At 48.0% G+C, this 17652-nt stretch overlaps 1 protein-coding gene across 3 annotated transcripts in view; it reads right to left on the reverse strand.

Moving 5' to 3' along the window:
- Nucleotides 1-17652, reverse strand: part of LARS2 (leucyl-tRNA synthetase 2, mitochondrial) — a 152789-nt gene that overhangs the window by 16916 nt on the left and 118221 nt on the right. For all 3 annotated transcript variants that reach the window (XM_025989262.2, XM_072721091.1, XM_072721092.1), the window contains exons 15-19: nt 10969-11069; nt 8418-8600; nt 7013-7182; nt 5133-5210; nt 1365-1476 (exon numbers count right to left, since the gene is read on the reverse strand). In XM_025989262.2, the coding sequence (XP_025845047.2) occupies nt 1365-1476; nt 5133-5210; nt 7013-7182; nt 8418-8600; nt 10969-11069 (644 nt within the window). The remainder of the gene's footprint in view (nt 1-1364; nt 1477-5132; nt 5211-7012; nt 7183-8417; nt 8601-10968; nt 11070-17652) is intronic.

A 17652-nucleotide genomic window follows, 5' to 3' on the forward strand; every position in this document is an offset into this window, starting at 1 on the left:
CATGTGAACAAAAAATTAGCTATTCAACTCCTACCTTTTTTTTTTTAAGGATTTTATTTATTTATTCATGAGAACACACACACACACAGAGAGAGAAAGATAGAGACATAGGCAGAGGGAGAAGCAGGCTCCTTGGGGGAGCCCGATGTAGGACTCGATCCCACGACCCTGGGATCATGCCCTGAGCCGAAGACAGACACTCGACCACTGAGCCACCCAGGTACCCTGCTATTCAACTTTTAGAACAATAATATATAGTTTGAAATAGTCTAGGTGTCCAAAGATAGGAAATGGGAAGACACTTTAAACCTCACACCATCTGAAAAAGTAGTTCCATATTAAAATTCACAAAAAATAGAGATGACAAAAAGGAAAAGAATGAACTACTGAAGGCAGTTCAGGGTAAAGAACATTTCAATATTCCTTAAAAGGAGAGGATACAAGTATTCCTAGTGATAGCCTTTTAGAATGACCAATTGGCCCTGAAAAATGCTCTCAAGAGGCTACCCTAAGACAGAAAAAGTACATGAAGTCCTGCCTTGGGCTTTCCTCTGAAAGTCAGGTCTTAACAGTAGAGAGACACAATCCCCTGCCTGCCTGTGGATCAGAATTGCCTAAGAGCTGGTTTAAAACTCTCCAGTCACGGGGCGCCTGGGTGGCTCAGCAGGTTAGGCATCTGCCCTCGGCTCAGGTCATGATCTCAGGGTCCTGGGATTGAGCCCCGGTCCGGCTCCCTGCTCAGCGGGAAGCCTGCTTCTCCCTCTCACTCTGCCCTTCCCCCCCACTCATGCTCTCTCACTTTCTCTCTCTGTCAAATCAATCAATCAACCAACCAACCAGTCAATCAAAAGCCCACTCTCCAAGCACTCTCCTGGCTCCAGAACTGGGACCTCTAAGGGGGCAGGTGAGGTAGAAGCTTCCATATTTCGCTCACAAAAGCCTCAGGCAGTGGGACTTGCTTCAGTGCCCAGTTTAGGAATGACGGTCTGCTGGAGCGACCAAATTCCAGTTCATGTGAGTTTTAGATCTGCAGTGTGCTCCAGGAGCCCTTTTCTCCATCTGTCAAGTGGGATTAAACCTGAGTTTCCACCTTAAAAAGATAACCTGAGGTCGCGGTATATGGAGAGCAGGAGGCTGAGTTAGGAGAAAGAATGCCCAGTCTGGACACGTGTGCTGAAGTGGAGAAGTGCTTTCCCCTTCGGCAGGGGTGACCATGCAAAAGCCCCACCATTGTGACCGTAAGACAGAGGTCCCGGGTAGAGATGCCAAACACTGGACCCCACGCCTGAGGACACTTGAGCCCCAAGTTGTGTTCCACGAGAGGCTTGAGCACATCCTGCTCAGATGAGGACACCCCCACCTACCTGCCCAGAGCTCCGAGGTGATGTGAGGGGCCATTGGGGCAGCCATCACCACCAGGGCACACAGCGCGTCCTCAAACTCAGGGCTGTGGAGAACCACTCTCTGAGAAGCTTGCTGAGGAAGAGAAAAGAATGGTGTAAGTATACTGAGATGATCGGAGCGCCTGGGTGGCTCAGTTGGTTAAACGTCAAGCTTCAGCTCAGGTCATGATCTCAGGGTCCTAGGGTTGAGCCCTGTGTCGGGCTCCCTGCTCAGTGGGGAGCCCGCTTCTCCCTCTCTCTCTGTCCCTCCACTCTGTTCATGTGTGCTGTCCCTCTCAAATAAATCAATAAAATCTTTAAAAAAATTGAGATGAACAAAATAAGCCTGCCTAAGAAAGGCCATTCATGTATCTGAAGTGCAGAGACACAAGCGGGTAGGCCGAAACCCTCCTTACCATCTGTGTTTGCTCTGGACAAAGAACTTGCCCCTTTCAATCAGAGTATTCAAAGGAATGTAGCAGCAGCAACACCACATACACGACTCTTAACTGAGCACATACTAGGCCCTCAGTCTGAGGCTCATTTGGTTCCCACAACTACCCTTACAGGGAGGTGTTCTTACCCCACTTGACGGATGAAGCAGCTACAGACCACAAAAGGAGAGTAACCTGCTCCCAGGTACGTGGTTAGTCAAGTGATGCAGCCCCCATGAGAATCCAGCTTTGTCTTACACCAGACTTAAACTAATAACCGCTCTGTGAGGTTTCCCGTGCATTGCAGGGCCAGTGAGACACACAAACAGACTTGTCCACAGGCTCTGCAATGTGGAACGTCCAGTGCAGGGACCCTCCTGCCCGCTCAGGGACCTCGGGGTCCTCCTTCTATTAAACAGCTTTGCCGGTTACAGTAAAGACCTGGTTTCCTCCTGCAATACAGCTGGTCAGATAACGCAGCCACACCCATTTAATTTATGGGGCACCTATTCTATGCTAGACTTTGGGGAAGTCTCTGCCCTCAAGGAGTTTACAGAGGATCGAGGGGAAAAGCGACAAATGAGTCGAGGGTGAGGATTCCACCGGGTGCAGGTGGGGAGGGAGGGTGGTCAACAAAGCAGGATGTAAGCTGGCGAGTGTAGACCAAGGACAGCCCAGAGGGAGGCAGGCCAGGCTAAGGTGGCTGGAGGAAAACAACTGTCCTGAGTTTCCCAGAGGCTGGCAGTTCTCAAGGCACCCTGGGGAAGTCATGGTAAAAACCAGCCTAAAGTGATGGTGGCAGCTCAGTCTATGTTTGTTAACTCAGTCTATGTTTTGTCACCCTGTGGCAAAAACAGTTTTGGTCTAATTTTAGGATTTTTTTTTTTTAGACCTTATTTATTTTTATTTATTCATGAGAAACACACAGAGAGAGGCAGAGACATAGGCAGAAGTAGACTCCCTTGACGTGTTTGTTAAAATTAAAAGTAGGTAGCGGGGGCAGCCCCAGTGGCGCAGCGGTTTAGCGTCGCCTGCAGCCTGGGGCATGATCCTGGAGACCCTAGATCGAGTCCCACGTCGGGCTCCCTGTGTGGTGCCTGCTTCTCCCTCTGCCTGTGTCTCTGCCTCTCTCTCTCTCTGTGTGTCTCTATGAATAAATAAATAAACAAATCTTAAAAAAAAAAAAAAAGTAGGTAGCCCACATAATGTATTTTGCTAGGTAAAGGGAGTCCAAATATATTAAACATTTTTTTTAAAAAAGCACGCATATATGATCTTTGCAAAACTGCCTAAGAGATTTAAATATAATTCCACGGAAGACAGTACAGAGAGAATTTGCCAGAAGTAGCTGTTGGGGAGAATAAATTTCATTTTTCTATAATATTAGCCATTTTTTTCCTGATTAAAAAAAATAACACACACTCAATAAAGAAAATTTGGGAAATATACAATTACACATAACTGTATCACCTAGGAAAAAAACCAGATGTATTTTTATCCTGGTCTGCAAAAAGGCAAAAATATGTGAGTATACACAACTGTCCACATACCCTTTTGCTCGACTGGAATTTTTGTCATGCAGGCACTTCTGTATTGTGTGTCTTTACTTGATGTTATATCGTGAACAGTTTCTGAGAGTAAGGATTCCTGGAAGGTATGATGTGAGTGGTAGTGGCACATTTCCTTCTTATTGATATGACAAGTCATTTTACGACTTCCCCATCTGGGGACAGTTGGGGTATTACATGTCTGTGATTATGAGTCACTTGCCAATGGGTATCCTGAGCCAAAGGACCTAAATAATTGTAGTAGGGCTACCAACCTCAAAGCTGAAGTTCCTCTTGGCAAGGTTACATCAACCACGGCCACTGCTGCTGTGCGATACTCTCTCACTGCCTTTGTCATAGGACAGACTTTATGTTAGAAAGTCTCTACAAATTTGATAGGTTAAAAAAAATAGCATTGTATTTTTAATTTGCGTTCATCATGATAACTAGCAAGGCAGATATATTTTTTCTGCCAAGTTTACAGATTATTTCTATTCCATTTTCTGTGGGTTATTGTCTTCTCACATCCTCTCACTATTTTTAGGTTAGGTATTTTCATATTCATATGTAAAGAGCTCTTAATATGTTAAGGATATTAAGGCTCAACTCTGACATATTTGTTATAAACTATTTTCCCCAGTTTTTACCTGCTTTTTAATATGTCATGTTTTAATATACTAAAAATATTAAGTTTCACGTAGTCAAGCCTGTAAATTTCTTCCACTTTCTTAAAGTCTGGGGAGAGCTTCATTATAAAAGCCATTTGTTGGGGCGCCTGGGTGGCTCAGTTGGTTAAGCCTCTGCCTTTGGCTCAGGTCATGATCCCATAGTCCTGGGATGGAGCCCCATGTTGGGCTTCCTGCTCAGTGGGCAGTGTGCTTTTCCCTCTCCTTCTGCCCCTCTCTCTGCTTGTGTTCTCATTCTCTCTAATAAATAAAATTAAAAAAAAAAGAAAGGCATTTGTTAATAGTTTTAATGTGCTTTTTGTTGTGTGTTGTCCAAACAGCTAACCACTGGTCTAAGCTCCATTTGTTGACAAATGCTTCCCCTGGCAAGAAACATTCTAGTCATATGTAGCAAGATGAGTCTATGCTAAAAACGCTGACTTTTGTTTTTAGTGAGCACAAATCTGATCTGTCCAGGTTAAATGAGCGTAAAATATTAATGATGCCGAGGGAGTATCAGATCAATCGGGAAAGCAGCCAGTGGAAGCACGAAGAAAAGAGCAGAGCTGGAAGAGAAGGGGGCTTGAGTCTGGTACTGGTTTGTCACTAATCATCCAGACATGTCATCTAACCTTGCTGGGTGTCACTGTCCTCATCTGCAAGATATGGGAATGGGGGAGGGGAGAGAGGGAGCAGGGTTTGGACCAGCTTTTAAGAACCTTCCAGCTAGGAACACCTGGGCAGCTCAGTGGTTGAGCATCCGCTTTTGGCTCAGGTCATGAGCCCAGGGTCCTGGGATCGAGTCTTGCATCGGGCTTCCCCTGGGGAGCCTGTGTCTCCTTCTGTCTGTGTCCTTGCCTCTCTCTGTGTCTCTCAAGAATACATAAAATCTTAAAAAAAAAAAAAGAATCTTCTAGCTATAAAACTAGGTTGTGACTATGGAAAAAATGCTTCTTTAAGATAACAGAGCCACACCAAGGAGGTGACACCATGGTGCTACCCTCTGTCCACGACCCAGGACCCCCTGCAGGCCACCTAACAATGTGGTTGGCAGCCACCTGCCCTCCTCTGCGACCAGCAAATGAGGGCAGGAGGACCACTTACCAAGAGGTTACTGCTGAGTCCCATCAGCTGAGCAATTGCAGAATTCAGTGAGAAGTCCTCTGTGAAATGGCCGGTCACCTATTTATAAAAGTCAAATTATTCACTGTCTTCAAAATTCCTTTAAGGTTTTCATAAACAACCAATTCAACACAACACAACAACAAAGCAAACGAATTATCCAAAAAGGGGGGGGGGGAATTAAATGAATGCAATCAAAGATGTTTATAAATGTATTCACCATCTTGAATAATCATGGTAACATTTCATTGGCAAAGATTTTTAAAATCAGGATCTACAGTGTTTCCACTATTCAACACTTCCAGCCGCCCCACATCTGGGACAGTGCTGGTTCTCACAGTACTATCCCAAATGCTGCTAACTACCTGGATAGGAGGCAAGACCCACTGACAAGCAAACATCTATACAACAGTCAGCAGGAGGTGGGGTACAGGATATCCCTTCTCTGTGGCTACGTGACTTTCATTCACAACCAAGGTTATTAGTATATGGGATAAGTTTTGCATTTTCGAATATGGAGTCAACATAAGAATACGAGTATGACCTGTCAGCTACTTCCTGTTTGTGTGCTTTTCAATTTCGGCCACGGCCAAGAATACAGAGAAACGACATGTCTAAAGATATCGAAAAACAACACATCTAAAGATGTTGTTGAAATAATCCAATTCTATTATCTGACAGAACAGAAAAATGTGCCAAATCCTTACAGGAAATATGTGGTATGAAAACAATCATTCAGGCGTCACTCACATCATGAAATTCAACTGTGTGAGCTCTGTGTCTCTACCCTAGAGTGGGGAGGATAGGGATCTTCCCTGAAGAAGTGTCACCGAATGAGACCATGCTGCACCCGTGGCCTCATGAAAACCCTGTTCCTCCAAGGTCATCAGTTACGAGTCCAGAAAAGTGACCCTGGCTGACTTTAGATTGGCAATTCTAAAAAACAGAGGTAAAATTAAAAATTCAGCCTGAGGAGTATTTGGTGTGTTTGGTACCCACTAAAAATACAGCTCCGGATCTCCTAAATGCCTTCTTTCAAAGACAGGACATTTTTTTTTTTTTCTTTTACAAAGTGCTTAAAAAGGCAAATGTCATGGTATTGTGTCAGACTTCTAGATAAGAAATGTATAGGGATTTGTTATCAATGAAGAATCTTTTATAATGAGTGAGGGGGCGCCTGGCTGGCTCAGGAGGTGGAGTGTGTGACCCTTCATCTCAGGGTCAGGTCTTCAAGCCCCACGCTGGGTGTGGAGGTCACTTAAAAATAAAGTCTTTAGAGACAGGAAAAGATAAAATGATTTAGACAATAAAACATTCTCTAAGAAGGTAATATGAACAAATAATTTATTGGCAAAAGTTATGTCATAGTAACTCACACAGATTCTGTGTAACAAAGTAAGTGGTGGGAAAGTCCTCACTATGCTGAGCATCCAGGAACTCGGATTCTAGTCTCTGGGCCCCATCTCTGTCCCCACCGGTACAATGAGGAGGCCAAAGAACAGTCTCCTCATGCCTGTTTCACTTCTAAACTTCTGTTTGTTGATCTCCCACATATGTGTCATCAGCATAATCCTGCATTTGGTTCTCTGCCCCGGTGCATTAAGTGCGGAGCCACATGGAGGGGGCGGCCTCCTGAGGTCTGGGATGGACATGTGGGGACCACTGTTAGAGGAAGCTGTTTCCTGAGAGCGAGTCTTCCTCAGCATGTGGACTGTTGCTCCCCGCTGGTGAGATACTGAACACGCTGACGGCAACCCTTCAAGACCAGAGGCCCACCACAGAGAGGAAGGAAGAAGGGTAGCCCACCCACACCAAGAGCACTCAGTCACCAAGTTAACCAGCATCCCCAGAAAGTTCCTGACCTCAGAGATGACTGCATTCTTGTACTCCCAGAGCTTCTTGTTCTCGGCTCTCTCCTCGTTACTCAGCAGCTCAGGCCGAGGAACCATCCCAGATGCCCTGGCCTCAATGAAGCGGGTCACCAAGGTCCACAGACGCTGTTGCCACCTTAGCACGCCCGGGAGGGCATCGGCTGAGTTTCATGACAAGAAATGAGACAGAGAAGGAGAGACATGTGAGTGACTGACCTGGTTGTACGCCAGCCCAGAGAGGGACTTGTGCATTGAAGACATGCGTCACTGTGCCCCAATGGGGCTTATCCAGGGCAGGCTGCAGGGTCCACCCTGGCTTCCAGGGTCTGGGAGCTCAGAGCAGCACTACTCTGCCATATTCAAGAGCCCTGGGTATTCAGAGCTCAGGGCTGCGGGGCTACTCAGAGTGATGCCCCCCACTACCCCTGGCCCCCACAAGCTCAGGAGCCCTGGGGGATGTGCCTCGGTGACCAGCTGCCTTGAGTAAGAAGCTTGCTGCCACAAAGGTGTCCCCAAGGACACCTATGCCTGAACGTCTGCACTCTGTAAGTCCCTGATTCCAATGCGGCCAGTTCCAGGACTGGCTCCCGTGACAATTGCTCCAGAGCACACTTAGCACTAGAAAGGGATGCTGGGTAAGCGCTCATCCCAGGCACTGATGGCTCCTCCCCATAGCAACACTAGGGGTGGACCACAGGAAGGAAAACTGAGTGAGCATCGGGCCGCTTATTCTCGGACATCCCGACACCTAAGATTGGACCTCATCCTTTTTCAGATCTAATCAACTCTGTACAGACAAATCTCCCCTCAGGGGGCTCTGGAGGCTGCTGTGGGTGACAGAGGTCACGGAAAACATTAGAAGGAGGCCCCAGAGGGCACCTGGGTGGCTCAGTGGTTGAGCGTCTGTCTTTGGCTCAGGTCACGATCCCAGGGTCCAAGCAGGGAGCCTGCTTCTCCCTCTGCCTTTCAGGGTAGATGGAGAGGGGACTGGCCTCTGTGGACCACCGAGGGGTCTCAGGGTTGCATGGAAGCCAGTCTGGCTCCTGCAGAATGTTCTCAGGCGGGGTCTTTGTAGGACCAGCAGCAGTATACCACAGATTTGCCAAAGGCAGGGACTGGACACTGGGACCCCCTGGACGCTGTGTCAGCAGGTCTGGGGTGAGGATTGGGAATCCACGATGGCCACCAGCTCCCCCCAGGGTTCTGAGGCTCATTACATCTGGGGGCCCTGTCTAAGATTGGCACAGGATGCTGGACAAACCCTACTCGCTTCAGGGACCCGATTCCTAGGACCCTTGCTACTGTCTTCAGCCACGACATTTCCTTCCCCTAAACTCCTTCGGCATCCGAGGCAGATCACAAAGGAGGCGGCCCCGGGGACAGGAAGGGGACTTACTCTTCACATCCCACAAGATATCCTTCTCGGGAGGGGCAGCAAAAAGGATGTAGAGCCGGATGGTGTCGATGCCGAACTGCCCCACGACCTCCTCGGGGTCCACCCCATTGTGCTTAGACTTGCTCATCTTCTCCCACGTTACCTCCAGCTGCTCCTTCGTTTCTGAGTGAACAGGAACAGAGCCTACACACCGAAATAACATGTGGGGTTATGTGTGGTTCTGAGCTAGCCCTAGAAAAGCCCATCTCAGAAGAGCTGTTCCAAGTGTCCAGCTGAGGAATCCCACTGACTCACTTAACACGCCTCTTTCTCCTTCTCTACAGTATGTTACAGGAAATGTTTTCGCTTTGAAATAAGTGAGGCCCACCTCTCACCACAAACCTTCCCTTTGGGAATACACGGTACGGTCAGAAGGGCCTGGGCCAGCTTTTTCTCGACCACAATATAAGACAAAGCAATTTCCTGCTTTGTAAAAGTCAATTACTTTTATCTAAAAGAGAAAGTAGGAACAGGGCAACAAAGCTTTGCACGGTGTACTGTCTTCTTTATGGATTCATGGTCTCCTCTGGAAGCCGGTGGTGGACCGGTCTGGGCCTTCAGGGCAGAGGAGCACCCCCGGAGGTCACTACAGTTCCCAACACGTGGTCTGGCCCCAGGAGACCACGGGCTCGTGCGGAATGGGGTGCACCCAGTGGTGCCAAGGTGCCACAGCCTGTTCTTTGGAAGTGACTCCTCCCCACCCATGTGCCACCGGTCCAGAGGGTGCTGATGGAGAAGGCCTTCCTTGGCTGGGACAAGGAAAGACATCTGGCCAGGCTGAGGTCTTCTCAGAAACCAGAATTAAGAGACAGAAACTCTTGTTTCAGTGTTCCTGGGAACCAGAGCCATAAAGTCCTAAGGAGATGGGGTGAGCCATGGCCTGGTGTCTCCCCAAGGTCACCCTGTAACCTCAGAAGCCAAGCCTGGGGAAGGAAGGAGAGTAGGGCAGAAGAAGAGGGCAGATGGAACAGGCATGAGAAGCTAGGGGACAGGGGAAGAAGTCCTAGGACTGGCATCTGTGTGGCAGCTGGTGACCACGGGCGTGCTGTGAGGCCAGGCTGAGCCCTGGCAGCTGGCTTGGGTGACAGCCCTATATCCCACGCTCGACCTGCCTTTGGGTGCATTTCTGTTCCTTCCAGGCAGACAGTCCTGGACTCTGGCCACAACCAAACTCCCAAGGGATTGATGTGTGTGCCTAAGAGCTAATTCCATAGTTCACAGAAGTGCACCCCTGAAGGAGATGGAAGCCTGCCCAGGCTGTTCCAAGTATTCTCTCCCACGGGGAAAGTCTACATGGGAAGGGAGAAGATGTTCACAACACTGGCCCCGTGACATCAGAGCAAAGGGGAACCGAAGTTGCTTTATCCAGGCTGTGGTGAGGCTCAGGGAATCACTGCTCCGTTTATTCTGCACACTTCCTCCGGGTTGTAGCTACCCTTTTCAGCACTGTTGTGCAAATTAGGAAAAAGGCATCTATCTGGGCAGAGCAGTTGAGAAATTAGAGGTGCCCTCTCTTGGCAGACGTGGCCTTGAGGTGTTAAGTTTGGCAAGTGGCTGGATTTCAGGCCCTGCTCAGCCCCTTGACTGGGTGCCTTTGTGCAGTATACACACTGCACAGCTGTACATGACAGTCCTGCCCTTAACACAAAGAGCACTTCATTGACAATTGCAATCTGGATGCCCTTTGGATTTGGCTCCTTTCCCTGCTGGTCTGTTGGAGAATCACTGCCAATTTCTGCCTTTCTAGCTTCTTTTTCTCCCTTGGACCATTCCAAACCCTGATATATTACTGCATTAATTAGGTAATTCCCTTGATGGCTTCCACCTAAATCTTTCCTCTAGTATTTGGCTTGGGAGGCTGCCTACCATTAGGGGTTTGTTGGGTTTACATGATTTCATCCATAGTGCACTGGGTTTTCTAAGTCAGAGTTCTGGGGGTTTCTTGCAGGGGCTTCTAGATACCCCCATTCCCATCTTCTGATTTCATTGGTATACTGGGTGCACACAACACCTTCACTATAGATCTGGTAGAGCTACCCCACAGATCTGGTAGGAGGAGCTACCCCTGAGGAAAAGTTCAGGGGAAAGCCAGGGAAGTGCTAGACGGGGTTGCTCTGGGGTGCTGCAGGGTAAGTTTAGTGCTGCGCCTCTAAACCACTAGGGAGAAGTGCTGGGAGTACCCCAAGCTTCAAAGAGTGTCTCTTGGGTCTGGGGGCTCTATCCCTGAGACGAGCTGTCAAAGATAAGTGAGGACATGAGCTGATGGCCAGGTTGACTCTGGGTTACATACACACGAAAACCTGCCGGAAGTGAACCGACATGGCTGGGGCTGGGTTGGGGCCAAGAAGCAGGCAGCTGTCCGAACCCCAGGCTTCAGAGGGCACCAGCCCGCAGCGGGCGGAGGCTTGGAGACCCTGGATTTTCCACAACCAAGGCCCTGGGCAAACACCTGCTTTGTCAATGGCTCTCAGGCCTGTGAGTACCGGGATGGGACCAAGTGGGCCACTCTTACCTGTGAGATCTACTTCTTCTCTCTGTAGGTATTGCCCAGATGGCAGGCGGAATGTCTGTCCCTTGATAAGGCCTTGGGCCAGCAGCTTATGAAAAGGCTCTCTGAGGAAAAATAACAGGAAAAGAAATCGATGGGTAGGGATTTGAAGTGTCCAGAAGACAGCAATACAAACCTTATCAGCTGGATGGAGGTAGTTGCCCCTCACAAAAGCAGGGGGGCTGGCCAGTGCCACTTGTAAACCCGACTGGAACAAACCGCTCCTTATAAAGAAGTGATAAGAACGTGAAGTCCAATCAGCAGGCGTTAACTCCTGTCCACTTGGCGAAGTGGCAAGAGCATGAGGCTTCCGATTCGGAAGACCTAGATTTGAACCCATTTTCCTTCTCGACAAATTCCATGAGCCAAGACAAGTCCCTTACTGGTTCTTAGCATCAGTTTGCTTCTCTGTTAAGTAGAGGCAATAAAAATCTGTCAGAGGGCTGTTGGGAGGATTCGAGAATATGACTGTGTGAACATACTCATAAACTGTAAAGAACCATACAAAAGTCAGCTACAGGCGGAGTCTAGCATCAGGAAGGTCTCAAGAGGATGCAGAGAAGTTGAAGTTGGGGCTCTGTTCAAGCAGGCTCCTTTCACCTCAACCTTGTATACAGTGCCTACTTATATTCTTTAAAAAATTTTTTAAATCATAGAAACCAATCACGTATATACCCTTTCTGTTCAAATTCAAACATTACCCTCCTCTTAGGCCTACCCCCAGCCTGAAGAGCCACATTATTAATTGTATATGGTGAATATACCTGGAAGTCTAGAGACTTACTGAATGTCTTTTCCATGCAAATGAGTATATATACACATATACATATATATAGTTTTGCATAATTTTTATTTCATTTTATAAAAAGATTTTACTTATTCATGAGAGACCCGGAGAGAGAAAGGCAGAGATATAGGCAGAGGGAGAAGTAGGTTCCATGCAGGGAGCCCGATGTGGGACTTGATCCCAGAACTCTGGGATCACACCTTGAGCCAGAGGCAGACACTCAACTGCTGAGCCACCCAGGCATCCTGAGTTTTGTAAAATTTTTTAAAAAAAATTTTATTTACTTATTTGACAGAGAGAGAGCACAAGCAGGGGGAGCAGAGGCAGAGGGAGAAGCAGGCTCCCCAATGAGCAGGGAGCCCAATGTGGAGCTGGATCCCAGGATCCTGAGATCATGACCTGAGCCAAAGGCAGACACTTAACCGACCCAGGCACCCAGGCACCCCTTTGGTGTAATTTTTTAAAAATTTAAATAGATCATCATGTATATACTACTTTGTGGTATTTCATTTACTATAGGAAGGATTTTCCCACAACAGTCCAGACAGATCTATCTCAGCTTTAAACAGCTCTCTAGTAGGTCTACGGTACAGATGGATTATAATTTGTTTATAGTGCCTGGTTTTCATCACTTTTACTGGATGAAGAGTGAAATATAAACTTTTTCTCTGAAGGGGACAAGTTGAGTTTGACTCCTATGCTGAAAGGACTTTTTTTTTTTTTTTTAACATTTTATTTATTTATTCATGAGAGACAGAGAGAGGCAGAGACACAGGCAGAGGGAGAAGCAGGCTCCATGCAGGGAGCCTGATATGGGACTCAATCCCAGGTCTCCAGGATCACACCCTGGGCTGAAGGCGGCGCCAAACTGCTGAGCCACCGGGGCTGCCCAGGACTTTATTTCTGATTTGAAATGGTATCTCCTTTATTCCTGATTTGAAATCCACCTGATTCTGTTTTGAAGCACATGAGCATAGCACTATTCCAAACTCCAAGGATGATTTGTGGGGACATGTGCTGATAACACGCATGTGTGTTATTCACAAAGACAGCAGCAGGGACATGTGGTGGGAGCCGTGTTCTCCAAGAGCATCACCAACAGCACGATGCAACTTTCAAAAGATAAACCCTTTGGCGTTTCAAGTTCATTTACTCAAGGTGGCTCTTATGTAGAGGTTCAAAAAACCAATTACCTCAGAGGCCCAGCAGGCCAAAGGGGGGCTGTGGTGATGGAGGGAGGAAGCTGGCTTGGCTAACCTGACAGGATCCTTGTTTCTCACGAGAGGTAGTCGGATTTAGATGAACTGGGATGCCCAGCAAGGCCACTGGCAGGCCCCTGATTTGTACCCATGTGGCCCTCATCAAATGGCCGTGTGGACAGATGTAGTATGAGAAACTTTCTAGTGGATTCTGAGCATAGCATGGAACAAAGAGTTAATTGGGAAAGAGATGAAGGTCGGCTAGAAAAAAAGACTCCTAGCCTGCATATCTTAAAATCTTAGTGTGTGTTTATATGTATGTGCAGAGGTGGTGGTGGTGGTGGTGCTGAGGTATTCTCTAAGGTGGAGGAGACCCAATATATTTAACATTCCAGTAGAAATGTAACACACATTTTTGAGACTTGTTCAAATTACTCAATGTTTTTCTCCACCGTCTCGGGGGCCATCGGTACGCTACCATGTTAATTTGGGAGAAATGCCACATGCATGTGTGCACAGAAGTCATTGACGTCATTGTGCAGGCCCTAAAATCCATCCTAATAATAAATTCTTTTGAGTCACACAACTGCCTTTGTCCCGCTTCCCCCATGACATTCCATCGGCAAAGTCCTGTCTGGCAGACTGACTTCCTCCTGTGCCACTGTTCATGTGCCAACAAGATTCCTAGAAAATGCTAGTCTTTTATTTTTTTTATTTTTTAAAAAAGATTTTATTTATTTATTCATGAGAGACACACAGAGAGAGAGAGAGAGAGAGAGAGAGGCAGAGACACAGGAGGAGGGAGAAGCAGGCTCCATGCAGGGAACCCGACGTGGGACTTGATCCCGGGTCTCTAGGATCAGGCCCTGGGCTGAAGGCAGGTGCTCAACCGCTGAGCCACCCAGGGATTCCAAAATGCTAGTCTTTTACACAGGAAAACATGGAAGGTTATTTAACAACCAAATGTGCTCGGATGGATCTTATGTATTTGAATCCAGCAGCACCTAGAAGGGGGAGGCACGGTGTCTGTGGTCCTCCCCTCTTTTCAGGAACACCTGCACCAACAGCATGAGGAGCAGGTGTCCTCAGACCACACAGGCTTTCTCCAGGGCAGGTGGGGGTCTGGATGCCCAGGGAGCAGGGCTGCATTTTCCTCAGGAAGCTCAGAGAACTGTCCCCCCACGGGCAGAGCTCTTGGTTTTCTTTCTTTCTTTTTTTTTTTTAGAGCTCTTGGTTTTCTCTACCATCAGCCCCTGTTGACCTTCCCAGTGTCTCTGACACTTAAACACACCTGCTCCTCACCGAGGTCATATGCGCACTTGGCTGTTCCCAGCAGGTGCTGTGCTCCACAGGATCAAGTGCCTAGGCTCCCTGGGGAGACCTGAACTCAGCACTCACCACCAGACTCGGGCATTCCCTTTTCTGGGTGGCCAGCTCAGTCCCCTGTACACATCTCCATGCCCTCCCTTGTGTCCTGCAGTGTCCAGCACAGGCTGCCATGATGAGTGTGACCAGGTGGTGTTGTGACTACTATGTGAAGACCAGTACCCAGCCTACCCTGCCCCCTCCTTGGTGAGGACTATTCTCTTATTCTTCCCTCTGTCCCAGCTCTTAGTGCTGTGCACAACGCTCAACGACAGGCTCAAAAAAATTGTCCAAAACCCAGAGGGATGAATGAATGCACAAATATGCACAAACAGATACCTACAGGAGGACAGCGGGATGGAAGGAGGACGACACGGGGCGGTTGCTGTTGCTAGCTCCTGAAGCCATCTCTCCCTTCCAGGCGACTTAAGGTGGCATCTGGATTTTAACCCCCACACATGTTCTATACGGCAACAGTTTTAAAACAAGATAAGAAAATCATATGGCTAGGGATGCCTGGGGGGCTCAGTGGTTGAGTGTCTGTCTTAGGTGCAGGGCATGATCCTGGGGTCCGGGGATCGAGTCCCACATCGGGTTCCCTGCAGGGAGCCTGCTTCTCCCTCTGCCTGTGTCTCTGCCTCTCTCTCTGTATCTCTCATAAGTAAATAAAATCTTTTTTTTTAAAGTAAATAAAATCTTAATAAAAAATCATATGGCTACTTTTTATCGGGCAGGTAAAGGATGAGACTGGACACAAATACATTCAAAAGCACAAAGCAAATTGAGCCAGTATTCTACAAGGAAGGGCACCCTCCCCTCACCCAAGTCCCAGTGGTGCCTTTGCTGAGCATCAGCAGGCTCAAAGGCATGATCTGGCCACACACTCAGGGTGCACAAATTCATCTTTTAGATCAGAATCTCCCTCAGATAATTTTACGTGCCGCAGCTTGATGGAAAAAAAAACAATGCTCACAAACCCAGACTGCCACCTTCTCCTTGCTGTGCCCTGTGCCAGCTGGATGAACTTGTTACTGTCTGCACTAGTTTCTGAGATTTTTCCTTTCCTCTCTCACTCTACGTACATGGCTTGGGTCACGAGAAATATAAGACCAGTATGGAATGAATGAGGGAATAATCTGGATCCCAAAAATAAAGATGAGTAGTATGATGAATATCTGTATATCTGTAGCTTTCGGCCCCCCAAGGCGGGGACCTCAGGGGAAGAAAGCAGGAATCCTGTCCTGGGTCCTGCAGTTTCTCAAGCGGGTCGATGCTGCCACCTTCTGGGAATGGACGGCACTACACCTGCCAGCATCTGCCCCCTAACCCCAGTCATCCTGCCTGACGCTGCTGCGCTCAGACCTCATGGCTTACAATTCTTCTCCCTCTTTTTTTCCCTTTAAAGTAAACTGTGAAAAAAATAAAAAAATAAAAAAAAATAAAAAAATAAAAAAAATAAAAAATAAATAAAGTAAACTGTGAAATGAAGTGCAGCACGCATATTGAAAAGTATACAAATCCTAGGGGTAGGACTTGATTGAATTTTCACAACTCCAGCCTTTTGAAGGCCTTACCTCCCCATGGCAGACACGGCTAGCCCAGCTGCTGATGCCCTTGATCAGTTCTGCCTATTTCTTTCTTTCCTTTTTTTTTCTTTAAAGATTTTATTTATTTATTCATGAGAGACACACAGAGAGAGAAGCAAAGATAGGCAGAGAGAGAAGCAGGCTCCCTACAGGGAGCCCGAAGAGGGACTTGATCCCAGGACTCCGGGATCACAACCTGAGCCAAAGGCAAATGCTCAACTATTGAGCCAACCAGGTGTCTCAATTCTGCCTATTTCAAAGCCACTTCTAGAGCACCTGAGTGGCTCAGTGATTGAGCATCTGCCTTTGGCTCAGGTCATGATCCTAGAGTCCTGGGATTGAGTCTGAGTCCTGCAGCTTGCTCTCTGCGGGGAGCCTGCTTCTGTTTCTGCCTCTCTCTTTCTTTCTCTCATGAATAAAAACAAACACCATTTCTTACCTTCTCCCAGGGAGGGATCCCAGGGGTCAGTGCACCTCGGAGGCTGCCCCCAGAACTGCTCGTTGTTGGTGTGTGCAGTGTGGTACCTGTATTTGGGAGCTATGAAATATTAATGTGTTCTCATGTGAGTTCCCTCTCTATTGCCCTCCTGTGAGTCTCCTCCTAAAGCCTGGTTCACAGTGAATGCTCAACACTCGTTCATTGGTTTCAACTCAATGAACTTTGTGTCTATGAGGGAAGAAATAAACCTGCCAGCGAAAGAGTGGGGACGAGAGATGAAGGAAGAGAGGTGGATGACGGGTAGGCACGGGATGTCTCGGGTTCCAGTTGGGGCCATGAATTTTCTGCAGGGAGAGGCACAGTGAGATTTCAGACCCTGCCCACTCAAGGTCGCAGGAAGTCTGACTGCAGGAAGGAGCAAGGGCACGAGCGTGGGAGAGGGCCCCGAGACTGTTCACACCGGATTTCACGGTGGGAGGGGTGCAAACCACCCCTTCCCCCACAATCGTGCAGTGCTCCAGCAAATGATCCACAGGACTCTGGGAATCTGGTTCTCATTCTTGAGGCTGAAGCTGGTCACACACACCCACAAGTAGTTTAGCTTGAATGAATTGCACCTGTGAGCACATTCCACATGCACAGGAGCAACAGCTGGGTATCAAGTGTTCTGCCGTTAGAGGGCTTCCAGCAGAATGGGTGATCTGAGACATCTACACCATAGGGAGGAGGCACTACTGTGACGTGGAGGTGCAAGGTGCACAGGCATGAGGGCCAGGGGGACATCAAAGGTCCTGCTGAGCCTGGAACCCAGTCTTGCTGGAGCAGAGATCACACCAATGCCAGGTTCATTACTAAGAATCACAACCAGTGAGGGGTGCCCAGGCAGCTCAGTTAAGCATCTGCTGCTCCCTCTGCACCTCCCCCTGCTTGTCCTCTTTCTCTTGCTCTCTCTCACTCTTAAGTAAATAAAATCTTCAAAAAACAAACAAACAAACAAAAAAAACCAGTGGAACATATTCCCTATTTGTCCATTCATCTCAACAAATGGCACTGGGAACAAACTTGCAAAAGCAACTGAGGTATGCAGTCATCATAGTGACCAGGTGTAGCAGAGGGCTTTAGAAGGAAGTGAAGAATCTGAAACCACTGCCAAACCCCTCCTGCCCTGGAAGCATCATAGTTCTGTGTGTGTGTGTGTGGGGGGGGGGGGGCATTATACAGGGCCCCTGCCTGCAGGGGATTAGCTGGTTTCCCTGGGGTGGATGCAAAGCT

Source organism: Vulpes vulpes, chromosome 9, assembly GCF_048418805.1.
Source record: "Vulpes vulpes isolate BD-2025 chromosome 9, VulVul3, whole genome shotgun sequence".
In the NCBI taxonomy this organism is placed as follows: domain Eukaryota; kingdom Metazoa; phylum Chordata; class Mammalia; order Carnivora; family Canidae; genus Vulpes; species Vulpes vulpes.